This window comes from Nansenia antarctica, assembly GCF_963989245.1.
Source record: "Nansenia antarctica genome assembly, chromosome: 16".
Lineage (NCBI taxonomy): Eukaryota > Metazoa > Chordata > Actinopteri > Argentiniformes > Microstomatidae > Nansenia > Nansenia antarctica.
The window spans coordinates 4496818-4517322 of NC_137686.1; the positions used below are offsets into that span (position 1 = coordinate 4496818).

The 20505-nt window shown below is 45.0% G+C and overlaps 1 protein-coding gene across 1 annotated transcript in view; it reads right to left on the minus strand.

Annotated features, from left to right (window-relative positions):
* LOC308171366 (corticotropin-releasing factor receptor 2) overlaps positions 1-20091 on the minus strand; it is a gene marked incomplete at its 5' end in the record, with an annotated part of 102983 nt that extends 82892 nt beyond the window's left edge. The window contains 2 exons of the mRNA XM_080546204.1: positions 4576-4660; positions 19993-20091. Coding sequence (XP_080402330.1) covers positions 4576-4660; positions 19993-20034 — 127 coding nt within the window. The remainder of the gene's footprint in view (positions 1-4575; positions 4661-19992) is intronic.
* Between the last annotated feature and the right edge of the window lie 414 nt (positions 20092-20505).

The window sequence follows — 20505 nt, forward strand, 5'->3', positions numbered from 1 at the left end:
GCCAGCATGACCTGCAACATCACCCAGCATGACCTGCAACATCAGCCAGCATGACCTGCAACATCACCCAGCATGACCTGCAACATCACCCAGCATGACCTGCAACATCAGCCAGCATGACTTGCAACATCATCCAGCATGACCTGCAACATCACCCAGCATGACCTGCAACATCAGCCAGCATGACCTGCAACATCACCCAGCATGACCTGCAACATCACCCAGCACGACCTGCAACATCATCACCCAGCATGACCTGCAACATCATCACCCAGCATGACCTGCAACATCAGCCAGCACGACCGGTTTGGTGTGTCAGTGAAGGTTTGGGGAGGCTTATGAAGTGTTCCCTTCATTTATGTGAGCAGTGTATATACAGTATATTTAGGATGAATCAACTTTTATTTGATGATAAAATACAATTTGTATTTGTGAATACAATTCGATATCAATCAGTTTTCATTAGAGTCGTGAATGTGTGTTTGTTTAACCCTGGAGTAATGCTAACCCAGGTCACATATCCAGAGAGTGAAAAGACATGCAGTGTGAAAACATGTACCTGTTCTGAACTTCTGAAGCATACTTGTCCAGTACTTTACATAATGCCCATGGGCATCACTATGTATGTCAGACTCAGTACTGATGCTCATCCAGACCGTTCGTCCTGCTGCTCAATTGGAGGAATGACCTTTCTTCTGGAGTGAGCGCTCCTCTCTGCTCTCCCACAAATACCATCTACTCATTTACTGTGATATGGATTCAAATCACGTATTTGGAGATAGCGTTCCCAGTCCAGCGCTTGAGTGTTGACTTCGCTGATTAGTCGAGGCTGTTTTAATTGCCCAGGCTATTAATAGCAGACCTAAATGTTAATGCATTCCCCCAGAGCACTAGTCTGTGTTAAGCCTGTAAAGGCTACCTGTGCTGGAATGAGAGTGACATATTATTATCACCATGATGATGGTGATAATTATTATTAATGTGTTTGTTGTGACATAATCCATTATCCTCATGGGTGTTTAGGACTAAGTAAACATCCCTAAATGACACACCTAAAACGACTACACTACTACAACATTGTGCATATGAACATTTCTGTCATATTCCTTGCACCTCTGTTCAGACTGGTTAGACTCATGATCTTGTAAGGACACATAACTCTTCGGCATAATCTATTAAAGATCATATATTATACATACACGATAAGTTAAATTGATCATACAGTCGCACCAGTTAGACATCAGAACTTGTGATAATAACATGTTGGTGACGTTGTTGTCAGTGCTGCTCCTCATTTTCTAGAGAGTTCCTTGTGATTCCCTGAATGGAAAAGAGAGAGGCACAAGGAGGTTTTGCATAATGGTGGATATGGCTCGGATTACATAACATGTTTTGGCTGGGCATCAGACCATTGGCTGGGCATTCACCCTTAATTATGAATAGTAGCATAGTCTACCTTCAGTAACAGTAAACCTTCCTTAGTTTTCAAGAATCTTGAAGTCCAGATGAGGGATATTACGTCAGGGTTGCAAAGAGTGTGCAAATATGAGACAGGGATCCTAGACACCCTAGGCTCTGAGCCTGGCTCACAAGAGGAGTTTTTTTGGAACAGATGTTGTGTGAAACTAACGTCAAACGTCAAACGTCATCAAAATGCAAAGACCGTCGCATTTTCAATGATGTGCAAATTGGAATTACCAGGAATATGCACCCTGCCTGGTGACATCACAGTCCAAATTACACATGTCTAATTCCTATGACATTTATTTCCACATATGATTGAGGCCTGAATCGGATCTGAGAATATCAGATTCAATGTGCTTATTTTACTAGTTACACGTACATGTAACATATCCGACCTGTGCCACATGTGAGCAAAGAATCGTAATTGTGTCACTTCTACCTGGCAGTGTAAACCTAAATGAGGCCCCTGGTACTTCAGATCTGACATATCAGTGATTGCAGATTGTGTTATACAATTTTTTAAAAATCTGATGCAGAGAGTGTCATTTCAGCAGAGAGAGAAAACACTGAGATTCACTGAGACCTTCTAAACCAGTTGGTTCTGTTAACACTTTTAATGAGGACCATTTTAAGGACAGAAGAAATCATCAACATATGTGACGGCAGCTGGTGAACGTGCGAACCACACGCTCACTCGAAGGGGGCGAAAAGTGAAAGTGAAACTTTTTAATATATATTTATTTATTTATTTTGTATTATTTTTTTTATAACACCAACTTGAAGTTTTAAAGTACCAACTCAATTTAATAAACAAGAGTTTAACGATCACTAAATACTTATAATTTGTGGATTGGATTCACTGTTCTCGTTGGCCGGAGGCTATCGGTAGGTGATACATGACTTGTAAGCATACTTTAGTTTTAGGATGTGTTCAAAAGCAAGGACTGTGTGTTCATCTAATTATGTGTAGTTATGCTTTTTTAGCATGTCGATGCTCTCTCAGCATGTTGTGATGTTATAAAAACGCAGTTAGACATTCGTAGCGATGTATCACTGTTAGCCACAAGCTGTTAGTAGTGTTTGTAGCTGTGGCTGTGTTTAGAGTCATGTTTCTCCTATTCAGTGTTTGAGGTGTACCAACATTAAAATACGCCTGTTGTGTTAAAAAAATAAATTTTATTTCAATGTACACAAATTTCAAATGACACATCATTTGAAAGCTTACAATCTGTAGTTTCAGGCTATGTAAAAAAACAGAAAAATTACTTGGCCAATTGGTTTATCCTTTGACCAGCTGGTGTCACATATGCTACTGAAAACAAATGCTACTGGAGTCAAACTAGCTGCTGAATGTAATTTCAAACACTGTTATATCTGCAAGCCAGTTCAACCACTTCTATGTGGGGAAGAGGCAACATTTGCTTTGGTTGTCTGACAAAGCCTGAGCTGCAAAGCCTGGAGGACAGAGAGAATCTGCAGACTCTCCCTTGTTGAGGTGTTGCTCAGAGCAAGCGCACAGGGGGGGTGGGGCACAGGGGGGTGGGGCACAGGGGGGTGGGGGGAGCAGATTGGATAGTGGGATCAGGAAGGAAGCACAAAGGAAAAGTAGCTCAACAATATATTGTATTTGTTTGATTGGCTCAGTGTCAGATACCCTAATTAAAAACAAATTTTGGTGTCGCAGCATATTACTCTGCTGTTGTTAATCACCATTATTATGCGCATCTGATGGTAGAATCTGATAGCGTGCTGTTGCTTGGAATCTGGTTGTACATTTTAGACTTAATATGAAATAAGCAGGGAGCTGTTTGTTCGGCATGCTTATGATAATGCAGTCCTGAGCAATATCAAAAGCCCAGGGCGCAGTAAGAATGGTATAATGATGAAGTATCATAAATATCAGATAAAGTCGCTTGTGTAGGGAAATAAGAGAGTTCTCAAGTACACAAGCACAGTTATTTGTCATTTTGTTGTTTCGTTGTCTTGGATTGAGAACAACTGTGTAATCATGAATATGCGAATGAACCCCCCAGCCATGCAACTGCGTAAAGGCTCATCATTTGACAGTGCGTCTTGTGGTTTGAAGTGTACTATTTTTTACAAAACAGATGCTTTCAGCTCATACTGTGAATATGTTTCTATATGCAATATGTTAGCCCTTCAAAATACTAAATGTGGTATTCTAATGATTATTAAGTCCTGACTAAAGACAACAAATGGTATTTGTCCAAATTAATTACTACACTGTCAAGAAAATGGACGCCAAAAAACGTTTAGCGCCCTTGGTTAGTGTTGAGGGCACAGTGTTGTAGTGTTAAGGTTATTCTTTGAAACGTGTTTACTACTGTACACAACAGAACTGTTGGAAATAACATGTTTCCTTGTCCCAAAAATACCACAGCACCAGGGGCGTTTATGTAGAGAACATTTGAGGACATTTTTTATGTTTCTTTTTTTGCTAAATGCAACAACAATCTGGTGCACTTTCAGATGAGCAGAGAGAGATAAGATCTACTAAGACATTTGTAAAAAGATACAATAATAAAATATAAATATAATACAAGACATTGTATTACAGCAGACACTGCCAGTACTCCAGTACTTCTCTGGAACACATACAGTAGATCTACAATGTATTACCAAAAACACATAACCCTAACCCCTCAACAACTTCCAACATAGACTAAACGTAGTCCTATGAGACAAACATTTCACTAAGTTTCAGTGTTTCTGTATGTCACCTGTCCTCTCCATCAGTCCTCTCCTGTCACTCCGTCTGTGTCTTGTCTGTTGCTGTCTCACGTTCTTGTTTTCTACTGTCTCTTTTGTTCTGTTCTTCCAGTGGCTCTCTCTTTCATCTACTTTTTTTTTATCATGAAAAGGTTCAGCGTTCCAGGCGTAGTGACGCCACTGCACAGCACCGTACATTCAGCCATGTCCTTCACAAATTCCTAAGCTAATTTCAGCCTAAGAAATGTGAAAGCCTAGGACATCCATGCTGTTGGAAAAAGCTCTAAAAGCATCTTAATGGGGTGTTTACAAAGGAGGTGTAAACGTCCTTAACATTCAAGACCATGGAATGGATACCCATCTGTGATGAGGTTGGATTACCTGTGACATTGTAGAGACTAGCAGAGAGAGCCTCACAGTGTTGTTGTAGCAGTGCAGTCAGTAGGAGCTCACACAAGGCGCTGGGCTGGATGGAAAAACAGAAGGGAGCATCAACATTCACATCATTTGTCAAATGAATTTACTATGGTGTATTTTACTTTTATTTTAATTTACACAGCCTTTTCACAAGCATCCTTGTTGCTTTTGATACAGGTCCAAATCCATTCTCAGGGTAAACTTGAAGAACCCTAGTATGAAGTGTGTTATACAGTATAGTCTCGTAAAGCCAGTAGACATTTAAGACTTGTTATCACAGCTAAAGAGCATGTTTCCTGTACCTCATTCACCTACAAATTCATACTGCTACATGAATGCATCTGTACACACGTTTGATAGGTCCTCATTTGGTATTTGAACTCCTAACCTCTTGTAAGAAAGACCGTTTCTACCGTTGTTTCAGTGTTTTCTTCATAGTGTCTAATGTTGGTGGGGTATATTCAGTTATAAAACGAAGTAGAAGCCGCACACTCTAGTTCCACATGCAAAAGTGTCTTTTTATTGACAACAGTTTGGGCCGTAGCCTTTGTCAAGTCTTATGAAGTATATTCTGTTAACATATTGAGGATTTCTTGATATAAATGCAAATATTTAACCATGATAACATTACTCACCCATTACTAAAATGTATATTAAGTTGCACTACTGTCCCAAGCTGCTATTTTATACCTTTTAAAGTTAGCCCCAACTGCGTCGTGCGAGTGTGGCGCAGAGGACCAAACCGCAGACCATGTTATCCTGGATTGCCCGGTGTACCACCCACCCAACGGGATGCATGGTCTGTCGGTATTAGATGACGAGACGATGACATGGCTTCTGGAGGGGTGTCCAGAAATATAGCCCGGGTGAGCCCCTCAACCAGGTCTCGGGGTGGTAAAAGGGTAGCCCCTCGACCCCGAGCCTGGTGGAGTGGAGAGGAAAACAACAACCCATACGCCGAAGAAGAAGAAGAAGAAGCTCCAAAGTGTTTTCCCCAATGTGGACATCAGGTGTGCACTCAGGATATACCTTACGTTGCCCGTCAGTAATGCCAGCGGGGAAAGATCCTTCTCGAAGTTGGCGATTATCAAATATAGACTGAAGACATCAATGGCTGAGGCCAGACTGAACAATTTGACTTTGATGTCCATTGAGTATGATCTACTGCGCACACTGGATTTTGGAGACCTCATTGATGAGTTTGCCTCCAGGAAGGGCAGGAAAAAAGCCCTTTAACATTACTGGTGAGTCATATATTATTTACTCACGAGTATAGCCTCAATTGTAAAGTATCTTAAATTGTTCTAGTGCCGACTAGCCTATTTCAGCAACAATGTAGGCTATTCTGTATTCTGAAAAGGTGTCTGTCTCCCTCTCTGTCGTTGTGTTTTGGGTTTGTGTGGAATTGTGCTATTCTCTGGCTGTTGAGTAGGCCTACATCTGTTTTGGCTGCACCTCAGTATTGATTTATTATTAAGCTATATTTCAATAATCAATAAGATTTTTTTCATCGTGGCTGTGAATCTGGCAGCCAATATTAGTCTAATAGTGATTTGTACTGCTGTCGTATTATAATAATAGTGGTCTGATGCCTGGACCTCGATGCACTGCTGTCTAAATCCGTGGGTGGGTGGGTGGGTGATGCTTGTGCGCGTGGGAGGGCCCCCTGAGACAGATATCCCAGGGCAACAGAATGGCTTAATACGGCCCTGCTTAATTGCGATGATCTTAAATGATACTATGATCCTAAAATAGTAACTAAATAACTTTTCTGAGACGGTGTTATCACATCCTTCTTCACGTCTGTGCAATGTTTTGGTTTAACGTTGTCTCAGAGTTATCTTCCATCGTCTCTATGATTGGCATACGACATTGAAACAACATCCTTTTACATACCTTTAAACAATGTTTGTGGGTCAATGACGTGACGCCTACTTTTTCTGTCCAACTGAATTTTTTACCTTAAAAAAAACATAAAAATACATAAAAAGATAACATGTATGTCTAATACCTTCTCCATATAGATAACCACTCTAACTTCTCAAAACATTTTAGTTATTGGTCATTTTTCTGCTATCTGAAGTGTCAAAACATCATGTGGGGCGACCGTCCAGCCTTGACTTCTATTTAGACAACCGGTTTAAAATCACTTTAAATCGATTTAAATATATCCCTTGCTCTATTTGGCATAATTTCAAACATGTTTTACATTAATTGACAAAATTATTAAGCATTTGCACTTATATTTCCATCATAAAATACAAACGAATGTTGTCCGAATATGTTAATTCAATGAAATATCATCTCGGCCGACCATCAAGAATACACAATTGTGGGACTTTTATTTTGAAACCACCTCAAGGACAGATGTTGCATCCGCCAGTCACATGTGAGGGACCCAGAGAAACAACTGGCAGGTTAGTAAGTCTCTCTCATATTTGCAAATAAATCTCTTTTTTAACTGCTGTCATGTACTTGCCACTTTTGGATATCATGTGGGACGACCCCCACAAAACTGTGAATAATAAGTTTTATCTGCAAATCTATATTTTGATGATAAATTTGATAGTGACATGTGGTAAGAAGTAGCTAGTTTGGTTTCTGTAGCTAACTGTTAGCCTGTAATATTTGACTGAACTTGAAAACATCATCTGGGGTGACCTAGTATCATGTGGGGCGACCACTGCTGAGTGTCTTACATGATAGATATACGTCCTGTATTTGTAGTTTCTGTATATTTATATTTTATTAATGATTTATATACATACAGTTCTTTGTTTTAGCATAACTCTTTGTATACTTTAACACATATTTGTCTAAATTTCAGTCATTTTCCATTCCTATTTAGGAATTAACGTTTATTTTTTATTATTGTGCAATCTTATGAAAGAAATGTAAAAATTGTATAGCATGACATTCCATTTAGGTAATTGTAGATGTATTAGTTATGTTTAACTAGTTTAACCTATTTTCTAGATGGCACCACAAACAAGCAAACAGAAGACTGCTCGATACAGGCAGCGGGTCAACGCAGACCCTGCAGAAGAGCCCACTATCTTGCCAGGAAAAAAGAAAGGTAAAAAACTATAGTTATAAAACGGATGGGTGAAATCAAGCAATCTGATTGGTTCATAGCCGTGGTATATTGAGCGTATACCACAGCTACGATTAGTAGAGCCTCATCACAGTTCGAAATGAATACGCCTGTTTCACGGTCAACATTCCAAATATAACAGACTTTTAATTCAATCGCAAGGACATTTTATCAACTTAAAAATAAATAAAAATAAAAATCCTACCCAAAGTAACCATGTAGATTCCCAATATGTGGTCTGTTTATCAAAATAAAGCCTGTTTGAAAATGTGTCGAGACGTTTTCGGAGTGCCCTGCCTGCGTCCACTACAGCCGCGCGTTGACAGTTTTTTTAGTGGGTGTACAATCAACGGAGACATTGTAGTGACTACATTATGGGTTCATGTTCTCCTCTTACTGTTGGTTGTGTAGTGGGAGGGAACCAGTTCTGGCACTAGGGGCAGAGGGGAGGATTATTAACGTTGCAACTTCCTGTTTAGACACAACAGTTTTGGTGATCTATTTTCTGGTCCTGTACTGAGAGTACAAGTTGTTATTTTGATTAAACAGTTATCATTACGTTGCCTACGTCTTTCCTTTTTCCTCCGGCACTACACTGGTGACCCCGACGTGGATTTTTGTTAACGTAATTGTGTACAAAAACCAGCGAACGAACATTACAATCCTGCAAAATGTCCGGGCGAGGAAGACGTTCAAACCAGCGGCAGCCATCACCATCCCCTGTCAGGGTAACGCGTGGTGCGCACACTCCCACTCTCAAGCTACCAGAGTTCTGGGACTCAACGCCTGCTGCATGGTTTGCTATTGTAGAGGCACATTTCAACAAAAGTGACATCGATGACGACGACGACCGGTACAACCATGCTGTGGCAATGTTGGGCAGCTCCACCGCAGCTCGAGTGGTAGGTTTTTTGTCTGCTCCCCCGACGACGAACAAATATGAGCGCCTCAAGGCCCTGCTCCTAGAGACATTTGAACTGTCCACTGCGGAGAGGGTGCGTCGCCTATTTGCCATGTCGGACTTGGGTGACGAGAGGCCTTCTGCGCGCATGGAGAGGATGCTAAACCTGCTCGGTACAGAAGACCCCATGATCCTCTTCACAGAGCTGTTCATGCGCACATTGCCAGCTCAAGTTAGGATGGCGCTGGCCAACACCGCCATCATGGAGCCCCGCGCCCTGGCCAGGGAGGCGGACCGGTTCGTCTTGGCCATGCCTCAACGGTCCCCCGACCTGCTCGCTCCCGCGGCCGCCCCGCCACCCGACCGTCGCAGGAGAGCGAAGGATGACGCCAGACCTTCTGGCCAGCAGGGTAACGCTGCGGGCCATTGTTTCTACCACGCCACTTTTGGCGCCAAGGCCAAACGGTGCCGCTCACCCTGCACCTTCGGACCGACGGGAAACGGCGGGGCCGGCACTCAGTAGTGGCCCTGAGCGCTGGCGTCACCAACAGGCTGCTCTTCATACAAGACACCGCCTCTGGTCGCAGTTTCCTTTGTGACACAGGTGCCCAGTGGAGCATCATTCCGGCGGAGAGATCGGATGTGGCGAAGGAGGAGCGTGGTCCGCAGTTGGCAGGCGCGGACGGCACACCTATCTGCTCTTATGGCACTAGGGCGGTGGACGTGTGCTTCGGAGGGCAATGCTTTTCGTGGGATTTTGTCATAGCGGCTGTCACATTTCCCCTCCTTGGTGCGGATTTTCTGTGCGCCCACAACCTGTTGGTGGACGTGGGGAACAGGCGCCTGGTCAACTCACAGACTTTCGCTTCCTTCGCCTGTACGCAGGGGGAGGCGGTCTACAGCGGGTGGTCCAATACGCTCGCCGAAAGTGACCAGTACCTTCGGCTGCTCGCCGAATTCCCCGACCTTACCAAGCCCACCTTCTCCGCGCCCACGGTGAAACACGGAGTGGAGCACCACATCGAGACCGAGGGGCCTCCCCTCCACGCCAGGGCCAGGCGCCTCAACCCGGAGAAGCTGGCCATCGCCAGGGCGGAGTTTGCGCATATGGAGCAGGTGGGCATCGTTCGGCGCTCGAGCAGCCCCTGGGCGTCTCCCCTGCACATCGTCCCTAAGTCAGACGGCGGGTGGCGCCCATGTGGGGACTACCGCCGCCTCAACGACGCGTCCAAGCCTGACCGCTACCCGGTCCCACATGTCCAGGACTTTTCAGCGAACCTGGCAGGCAAACGCTTCTTCTCCAAAGTGGACCTGGTACGGGGGTACCATCAGGTGCCGGTGCACCCCGAGGACGTCCCTAAGACGGCCGTAATCACGCCATTTGGACTCTTCGAGTTTCTGCGGATGCCGTTCGGCCTGAAGAACGCGGCGCAGACCTTCCAACGCCTCATGCACTCGGTGCTCCGGGACCTACCATTCCTCTTCGTCTACTTGGATGACATCCTCGTCGCAAGCACCACGGAGGAGGAGCACCTGTCCCACCTCCGGGCCCTTTTCACACGGCTCAGCCAACATGGGCTGATTGTCAATCCGGCGAAGTGTGAGTTCGGACGGAACACCATCGACTTTCTCGGGCACCGGGTCTCCGCAGAGGGGGTGACCCCCCTCCCCTCGAAGGTGGAAGCTGTCGCTGCTTTCCCGCGCCCCAGCACAATCAGCGAGCTCAAGGGGTTCATCGGGATGGTAACCTTCTACTATCGCTTCCTCCACCACATCGCTCACATCCTGCGGCCTCTGTACGATGCCCAGAAGGGCAAGACTCTGAAGCAGCCGGTGGACTGGACGGCGGAGCGTGTCAAAGCCTTTCAGGACACCAAGGCGGCCCTGGCCCGCGCTGCCATGTTGGCCCACCCCTCGCCCTCGGCACCCACTGCTCTCACCACGGACGCCTCTGACTTTGCTGTGGGAGCGGTGTACGAACAGTGGGTTGGGGACGCCTGGCAGCCTCTTGCATTCTTCAGCCGCCAGCTGTCTCCCAGAGAGCAAAGGTACAGCACATTCGACAGGGAGCTCCTCGGGCTGTGGCTTGCTGTCAGACACTTCCGTTTTTTACTGGAGGGCCGCGAGTTTACGGCCTACGTGGACCACAAGCCACTCACGCACGCCATGTCCAAGGTGGCGGAGCCGTGGTCCGACCGCCAACAGCGCCAGCTCGCCTACATATCCGAGTTCACCACAGACATCCAGCACGTTGCTGGGAAGTCCAACCAGGTCGCGGATTGTCTCTCCAGGGCGGTGGTTGGTGCGGTCCAACTGGGTTTGGACTACGCGCGCATGGCTGCAGACCAGGCCGCCGACCCCGCCGTCCAGGCTCTCAAGTTGTCGGACACAGGACTGCGCCTAGAAGAGGTGGTTTTCGGTGACGCAGGGGCCACGCTCCTGTGCGACGTCTCCATGGGTCAGCCACGACCGGTGGTCCCCGCCAACTGGAGGCGCCCCGCCTTCGAGGCGATACACGGCTTGTCTCACCCTGGTAGGAAACCGTCCTCACGGCTGGTGTCAGAGAAATTCGTCTGGCATGGGCTCAAGAGGGATGTGAGGGCCTGGGTAGACACGTGCATCGCCTGCCAGCGCGCCAAGGTGCATCGACACGTCAAGGCCCCCCTGGAGCAGTTCTCTGTGCCTGAGCGGAGGTTCGATCATGTAAACGTGGACCTGGTAGGGCCGCTGCCCCCCTCGCACGGATACACCTATCTCTTTACCATGGTGGACAGGACGACTCGCTGGCCGGAGGCAGTTCCGCTCTCCTCAACGACAGCCCCCGACCTGGCCCGGGCGTTCATCGCGGTGTGGGTCTCCCGCTACGGCACCCCTGCTGATCTCTCCTCTGACCGTGGCTCACAGTTTACTTCAGAGCTGTGGGCAGCGGTGGCGGAGAATCTGGGGGTCAAGCTCCACCGCACAACCGCCTATCACCCGCAGGCGAACGGGCTCTGTGAGCGTTTCCATCGATCCATGAAGGCCGCCCTTCGAGCCAGCCTCACGGACAGCAACTGGCTTGACAAGCTGCCGTGGGTCATGCTGGGGCTCAGGACAGCGCCTAAGGAGGACCTCCAGTCGTCGTCCGCTGAGCTGGTGTTTGGACAGCCGCTGCGGGTCCCCGGTGACTTCATTCCCAAGTCAACAGAGCCCTGGTCCGCCGCCGCTCAGCGCGCCTCCCTGCTGGACAGCGCCAGGACCTTCGTCCCGGTCCCGACTACGCAGCATGGTGTCCCTACTTCGAGGGTGCCCCCGGAGCTGCACTCAGCGAGGTTCGTTTTCATTCGTCATGATGGCCACAGGACTCCACTACGTCCTCCTTATGACGGGCCTTTCCGTGTCATCGAGGCCGGAGCCAAGAACTTCATGGTTGACATGGGGGGTAGGCCTGAGTGTGTGTCCGTTGATCGCCTCAAACCGGCCCACTTGGACCTTGAACTGCCCCTGGACTTGGCCCTGCCACCGCGCAGAGGCCGGCCTCCAGTCCTACCTCCCCTGCCGCGCCCTGGCCATTCCCCCCTCCGACCCCGACAACCCCCCGCAGCTCGCGAGCCCCCGGTCGTCACTGCCCCCCGTCCTTCCCTGCAGGAGGACGTGATGGGCGATGTCACACCTCCTCCCGCACCTCCTGACTTTACCTACGATCGTAGGGGCCGGGCCATACGCCCTCCTCGCCGTGAGGATTTCCAATATTGAGGTGAACACTGGGGGGGCTGGTGTAGTGACTACATTATGGGTTCATGTTCTCCTCTTACTGTTGGTTGTGTAGTGGGAGGGAACCAGTTCTGGCACTAGGGGCAGAGGGGAGGATTATTAACGTTGCAACTTCCTGTTTAGACACAACAGTTTTGGTGATCTATTTTCTGGTCCTGTACTGAGAGTACAAGTTGTTATTTTGATTAAACAGTTATCATTACGTTGCCTACGTCTTTCCTTTTTCCTCCGGCACTACAACATCCAAATTAATGTAAATAAATAGATGCAAATAATGAAATTGTGTAAATAAATGCTAAATTCCTATGAAATCTACAATGCTAGTAGCCTAGGTTAATGAAAAAGAATGTTAGTTAATTACGAATAAAAACTATTTGAATTTGAGTGTGCTTTTCTAATTCATATTGACAGTGTTGGTAACCGTTTTATAAAAGCAATAGCTCACTTCAGGCCAGTGGTATATGCTTATTATATCACAGCTAAGGGGGTTGCCGTCCCTCCGCTTCGCGTCGGGCCGAACAACGCCCCTTAGCTGTGATATAATAAGCATATACCACGGCCTGTCGTGAGCTATTGCTTAAGTAACATGCAGTAGGCTATATCTTTCTCTGGTGTATTTGAAACTGTCATGTTAGTAGGATTAGGAATGACTTTTTCTGTAATATCTTGAACTTAAGTTTGTATGTAATTTTGGCCACCAGAATGCTTCTCGCGTCTCGAAGCTGACTTGCCAAGACTGGGTAAAGTTCAGAAATGCCTGGGGGCTCATTTATAAAAATGTACTTGAACGTCATCTTTAACTTGCACGTAAGCACATTTTTCTAAATGGACGTAAGCATTATTTATAAAACGGGCTGTGCTTGTTTAAAATTGCGTACGTCTGTCGTACGTACTTCCGTCTATAAATAACAAATATACTTGAAATTGAACGCAGGTGAATGAGCTTTGTATTTACGCCCTGTGATAGCGGCTCAATTATAGAGGCTGAATTAAGCCAAGTGCTATAAATAGGCTTGATTGAGGTGTTGAGCAGCACCTTTGACGAGTTCACACGATGGTAGACAAACAAAAGAAGAGAAACTTTACTGAGGAGGAGATCGACTGTCTTATCAGAAATAGACGCGCGGTCGCAAACGCACGCCCCCGAATTCCCCCGATCACATCAGGCAGGATGCGGCTGAAGGAGGGCTGGGATATACCCGACTGCCTTTATCACGCCTCAATTTAGAATGATTACACCATACAATAGCCTAATGGCATATAAAGGAAGACTGAAATACAATCATAAACATCAGTTCCCTTTAAATCTTGAATTAAACTAATTTTCTCGGCTGATAACAACATTGTTAAATTTATTACGAGCCACTTTCACTTCGCATGAATTACAGTTAAGTAGGCATTAACGTGTTCGAGTGCGGCTCACATGCCTGTAATAACTTTGCATAACTAGTAGGTAATGTGCGTACGTCAAGTCAAGACCTGACGTAGAGCTACGATCGTTTCCACTGTCAAATTGACTCACGTTGAAATTTTATGATTCACTATTTTGACATGGTTTTCTACGTACACCAAGGGTAAGATCACATTTTATCCATATTCTATAAATGAGGCCCCTGGTGTTAAAGAAATGCCTGCAGTTTGCCATGAGTCTGGTCACAATGATTAGATGGTCATTGGTCACAATGCAATGAGTAAGGAAAATGAAATGGCAATAAAATGGGGAAATAAAGGAACGAAAAGAAAATGGAAGTGACAAATGAGAATGAAATGACAATAGCAAAGACAATGAAATTACAGTAACAATGAAATGGAAATAGCCTAGTTTGTTACATGCTGATGTTCCTAAACATCGTTTTAATGTAACAAATGATCCACTGCTCCAACCAGCCTGTGTTGTAAGTCATATACAGGGAACTGATACAGCTGTGTTGTAGGTGTTTAGTGTTGATTTCATCCATGCAACTAGGTTGGTGTTTATTGTTTATTGACTCTATAGAACTGTGTTGGTGTTTAGTTTTTATTCCATATATACAACTGTTTACTTTGTATTGACTGAAATTGTTGATCCCTGTGCAATGTGACTACCAGGGTCCACAAAAGTGATGCTACTTAACCCTCCTTCTCTCACTCATAGATTGACAAAACCAAAGATGAGATGACAAGGACGTGAACATTTACATTTGTGAAATATTTGTTCTTGAAGAAGTTCCTGAAGCATATAATGTGCATTGCACTTTAACTTTTTAAATGTTTAATGTTTTTAACATTTGTGATATTTGAATGTTCCTGACGAAACTTGTTTTACGTTTTACATTTTTTTAGTTCTGTGATATTTGAATGAATTTAAGAATATTTTTGACTTGACCACTTGAAAAGATTGTAATAAAAACTTTGTTCCATTTTCTTTAGTCTGAACTGTATTGTGTACATTTTAAATAGACTTTTAACTACCTACGGTTTTCTCATCATTTGGGGCGACCATCTGTCATGTGGGGTAACCAACTATTGGCAATTACTGTACTAAATTCAAAATAGAATATCCATCAGTTTTGGCTCAAATATTAATCAATTGTATACTATGCTTAAGTGGATATTATCTGTACACATTTTAAATCAGTTTTATGGGTTTTAGAACAAAAATGGGTATTGTAACTGCATTACGAGGGAGACACTGCCATTATAGAATAAACTTGTGAAGTCATGGTTTACAAAAAATGAAAGGGCACACAAGCCTGTCTTTCTTAAACAGTTTATTTAATTACTGATACTTGTTAAAATATTAGTAATGTTAAGGAAATATATGCATTTTTAGATAAATTACGGTCGCCCCAAATGACTTTTTTTAAGGGCGTGTCCTATTAATTCAACTTTAAAAACACTAACATCTCTTAATTTGTTTTTTTTTGCATAAATACATGTGTACACTACATTCCAAATGTTTGAATAATGGCCAAATATATTGTTATTGTTAGTATTTTAAAATTGGCCCATTCAAAAGTCTTATCCGTCAATGACCCTTGTACTGCAACGTCTTAAAAGAAAATGCCCATGGGGTAGCAACACATCAGATTCTCCAGTTCCCCAACATGTTTTGGTAACTCAAGCACTTTAGGACAATCGTATTTGTCTAAAGCACTATTCAAATCCATTCAATTGCAGCGAGGTATCTATTTGATTGACGGGCAGCGGTAGCCTAGAGGTTAGAGAGGCTGACTAGCAATCAAAAGGTCGCTGGGTCGAATCCCGCCTCAGGGAGGAGCTGAATGTGCAATTGAGCAAGGCACGTAAACTATAATTGCTCCAGGGGTGTCGACTATGGCTGACCCTGTGCCTAGGGCCAAATTCCAACACATGACTGACTAGCTGATTGCATGGCAAATAAAACATTCTTCTTCTTCTTCTGGTTATGCACCCGCCAGGTTCGCTAGCCAACTAAAGCGGTTGGATGATAAGAATGATCCTGCCCTCATAAGGACAAGGACGGTAGAAGAGGCTAAACGTCTGAGTTTTAACCAATGAATAGGCCTGGAGTGACTGTAAAAAAAAATGTGGCTTTGGCACGCACAGCGTAAGCCCCGCTGTGGAATCAAATCAAATCAAGTTTTATTTGTATAGCGCATTTCTCACAAGATGTGACTCAATGCGCTTTACATGATGACAGAGCCGCAAGCAGGCAAAGGTTAAAAAACCTGTACACTGTGCAGCCAGGAGAATTCCCTTGCTGCCCTCTACTCATAGAGCAACTACTACCAGTTTGCCTACCAGCACACCCGACCCGCCCCACCACCAGCACACCTGGCCCAGCCAAGCAAGCACAGACCATAATAGCCCCGCACCAGGCTAGACAAGCAGGTACCCCAGCGGCGGAACAGACCAGGCACGCGAGGCGGCCGGGACCCCCGAGGAGAGGCCCGAGAAACACCGGCGCATAGCGGAAAGCCAGCTAATGACTCCTGCATACTCACATAGTAGCTTATTATGGGACCCTTCCACCAGCCATCCGATGCTCTGATACCCGCAATCCATTCAAGACCAGACCCAAGACGCACCTGTTCAGACTGGCCTTCGTAGAGCATGGCTGTCCTGATCAACACTGTCCCCCACAGCTGCCTGAGCTCTTCTTCTTCTTTTTCTTTATTTTTTCCCCTTTTGTTTTGTTTTTTGGGTTTATTGTCCTGCTTCTCTTTTGGTCCTGTACAGTGTCCTTGAGTTTGAGAAAGGGAGCTTTTAAATAAAATCTATTATTTTGGATTATTATTATCATTGTCATTCTTCTTCTTCTTCTTCTCCTTCTCCTTCTCGTTGTTATTATTATTATTATTATTATTATTATTATTATTATTATTATTATACCAAGGATTCTCCTATGTAGCGGATGGCTAAGATTGCACTGCGCAGTGATGTTGACTTCCTGAGATTTTAATCAAAATGTTGTGTCAGTTGATATCCAAGCTTTACTGGTTTAATGGTATTGTAGATTCTGTCGCATGAAGTGAGTTCCAACCCTAACCCTCGGGAGGACAAATATAATCTGTTACACTGATGCGTATGAACTATGGAGAGGAGGTCACAGGAAGATGGATATAGCGGATGTCTGAGAAGACATTGTGCAGTGACATCTACATCCTGACACTTGAAGCACTGACCCCCTCAAGCCCTCAAGTAAATGCTTAAGCTTCACCGGCACAACATAGTTGTTGGTGTTTCGTAGCGTAACGGTGTGTCAAAACGTTGCCATTTGAGTAGATACCAAACCCTCAGACAAGCCTGCTGCCCCTGCGATGCCAAGTCAGCCCCCAAGCCTCCAGGACGCAGAGGGCAGCGGCGAAACGGCAAAACCCTCCCTCAAAGCCAACCGTAGCTACAGGCCAGCTGCTTAAAATGAATGGCCTTTTTGGGAGAGGGGACTACGAGCTATACAGCACTTAGGATGGACCGGACAGGACCGGCAGCTGTGGTGTCAAGCTCTCCTTTGGGATTAAAGAGAGAGCTCTGGGGCTGCTGAGGAAGTTGTTATTTTGAGGAGGCTGGCTGGTGCACGGGACCTGTTTTTTTCACATGTGGTTGAATTCTCTCAACCCCTAGACTAGAGGGAGGGCATAGGCAGTCCTTCACTGGATAGCTGCCATCCTATTTTTCAGCGAGCGCCTGCTCTTCTTTCATATTTTTGCCCTTTGATTGGAAGAGATGTGAAAGGGAGATGATACGGGATCTGATACAGGAGATGATACAGGAGATGATACAGGAGATGATACAGGAGATGAGAGGATGACAACAGGAAGAGGCAGCCTGGGGGTTTGATCCGAAGCCTGCAGGGGCAACATGTGAGCCGCTGGCAGCAGTGCTTATCACAGGTGGGCCCTGCAATGACTGTTCTCCCTCCATACACATTGTGTTGGAGATTGCCCTCCACAGATAGTAAAACACAGTGTGCAATGTGGATGGAATTCTTTATCTGTTTAGAGTTTTTTTTTCAAAAACGTTACTATTAATAAGGAGTTATGCTCAAGGAAAGATTGCATAGTGCTGCATTTTGGATATACAGTATATGCATATAATGCTCCTTATTTCGGTGCTCACAGGCTTTGTCTGCTTTCAAATAATACACCATACTGTAAGAGAAGCAGCTATGAGGGCTACAGACTCTCCTACTGTAAGAGAAGCAGCTATGACTCTCCTACTGTAAGAGAAGCAGCTATGAGGGCGACAGACTCTCCTACTGTAAGAGAAGCAGCTACAGACTCTCCTACTGTAAGAGAAGCAGCTATGACACTCCTACTGTAAGAGAAGCAGCTATGAGGTCTACAGACACTCCTACTGTAAGAGAAGCAGCTATGACTCTCCTACTGTAAGAGAAGCAGCTATGAGGGCGACAGACTCTCCTACTGTAAGAGAAGCAGCTATGAGGGCTACAGACTCTCCTACTGTAAGAGAAGCAGCTATGAGAGCGACAGACTCTCCTACTGTAAGAGAAGCAGCTATGACACTCCTACTGTAAGAGAAGCAGCTATGACTCTCCTACTGTAAGAGAAGCAGCTATGAGGGCGACAGACTCTCCTACTGTAAGAGAAGCAGCTATGAGGTCTACAGACACTCCTACTGTAAGAGAAGCAGCTATGAGGGCTACAGACTCTCCTACTGTAAGAGAAGCAGCTACAGACTCTCCTACTGTAAGAGAAGCAGCTATGACACTCCTACTGTAAGAGAAGCAGCTATGAGGTCTACAGACACTCCTACTGTAAGAGAAGCAGCTATGAGGGCTACAGACTCTCCTACTGTAAGAGAAGCAGCTATGAGGTCTACAGACACTCCTACTGTAAGAGAAGCAGCTATGAGGGCTACAGACTCTCCTACTGTAAGAGAAGCAGCTATGACACTCCTACTGTAAGAGAAGCAGCTATGAGGTCTACAGACACTCCTACTGTAAGAGAAGCAGCTATGAGGGCTACAGACTCTCCTACTGTAAGAGAAGCAGCTATGAGGGCTACAGACTCTCCTACTGTAAGAGAAGCAGCTATGACTCTCCTACTGTAAGAGAAGCAGCTATGAGGTCTACAGACTCTCCTACTGTAAGAGAAGCAGCTATGAGGGCTACAGACTCTCCTACTGTAAGAGAAGCAGCTATGAGGGCTACAGACACTCCTACTGTAAGAGAAGCAGCTATGAGGGCGACAGACTCTCCTACTGTAAGAGAAGCAGCTATGAGGGCGACAGACTCTCCCGGATGGGAGGGAGGGATGGACAGAATGCGAGGTATGGGGGGGATGGGAGGGAGGGGGAGGGGTGTGAGGGAGGGATGGACAGAATGGAAGGGAGGGGGGAAAGGAGGGGATGGGGGGGATGGAGGGATGGGGAGGATGGAGGGGGGGAATGGGGAGATGGGAGGGGGGGATGGAGGGATGGGGGGAAGGGGGGGTGGGAGGGATGGGGGGATGGATGGAATGGGAGGGATAGCCAGGGCAAGCTAGTATGGGAGGGAAAATGTCTGATAGCCTGGGTTTAGGAAGCACACTTTGTAGGCTATTCTTAAAATGATATCTTTGGAGGGGTATTGTTTCCATTGTCAAATATATTCTTACTGGTAATAAATACAAAATAAATAAGTACAAAATACAAAATATATATAAAATATAGAATACAGTAGCCTGACAACATTGAGTTAAAGCAATCAGATTAAATGTTTTTTGACTATCCATAAGACTGGTTGCTGCTAATTTACATAAATGCACAAATGTTTGCACAATTTAAATGCATGATAGTGATGGGGCTTTTCATCCACTGCGGGTCGTTCGTGAATGAGAAACGTTTAGTTTCTAAAGCCTCACAATGCTTTAGACAATGCTAGTGAATTTGTCCCTCAGTCCCTTAGCAAACCATGTGAGTCGGGTCAATGACTAGACATTAATCCTGTCTATTCAACATCATTTTCAAATACTCATGCCCACTTATGTTAGACTGCCAAGGTTGGAAAAAGTCATATAATAAAGATTACATTTCTTTTAAACCATGTTATAGAGTCAAGATAACACGTTTGTCATGATAATCCCTTTAGACTGCCTATACACTTTTAAAGTATTAAAACAATTAATACTCTCTCAAATCTCTCAAAAGGTTCAGAAGTTGAGATACTTACATACAACAGAATCAGAAGTAATGGAATCTTTGCTAGGTTCATATTGATGCTGACGTCATATGGATTATGTCATAATCCCCAACAAGAAAAATATGTTCTGTTGTCTCTGTTATAACCCATATCTCAAGTTTAAAAAAAAGATTAAAAAAAAAAAAAAAAAATCTCAATGACTTTGGTGTAAACCAAACTGCCTGTGGTTCAGTTGTTTCATAGACAGATACACAGCAGATTTAAGAGATAACGAATACCTTTTTGCTACACGAGACATAAAGTGCCTAAAAGACTAAGATATAAAATTGCTGCTCATTATCTCTGAAAAAGCACATGTCCCTTTGCCGCCATGTATTTTCTGTTTTCGTTTTTAAGTGACTGTCTTCTAAAAAAAGAAAAGAAACATTGTGATCTTCAACATGTAGAGAAGGATGCAATAGAAGATCTATCCTTGGAAGCAAATAAGCAACTCTATAATGAGATCACATCTGGTGGAAGCTGAACACTCATTTATTCTGGCGT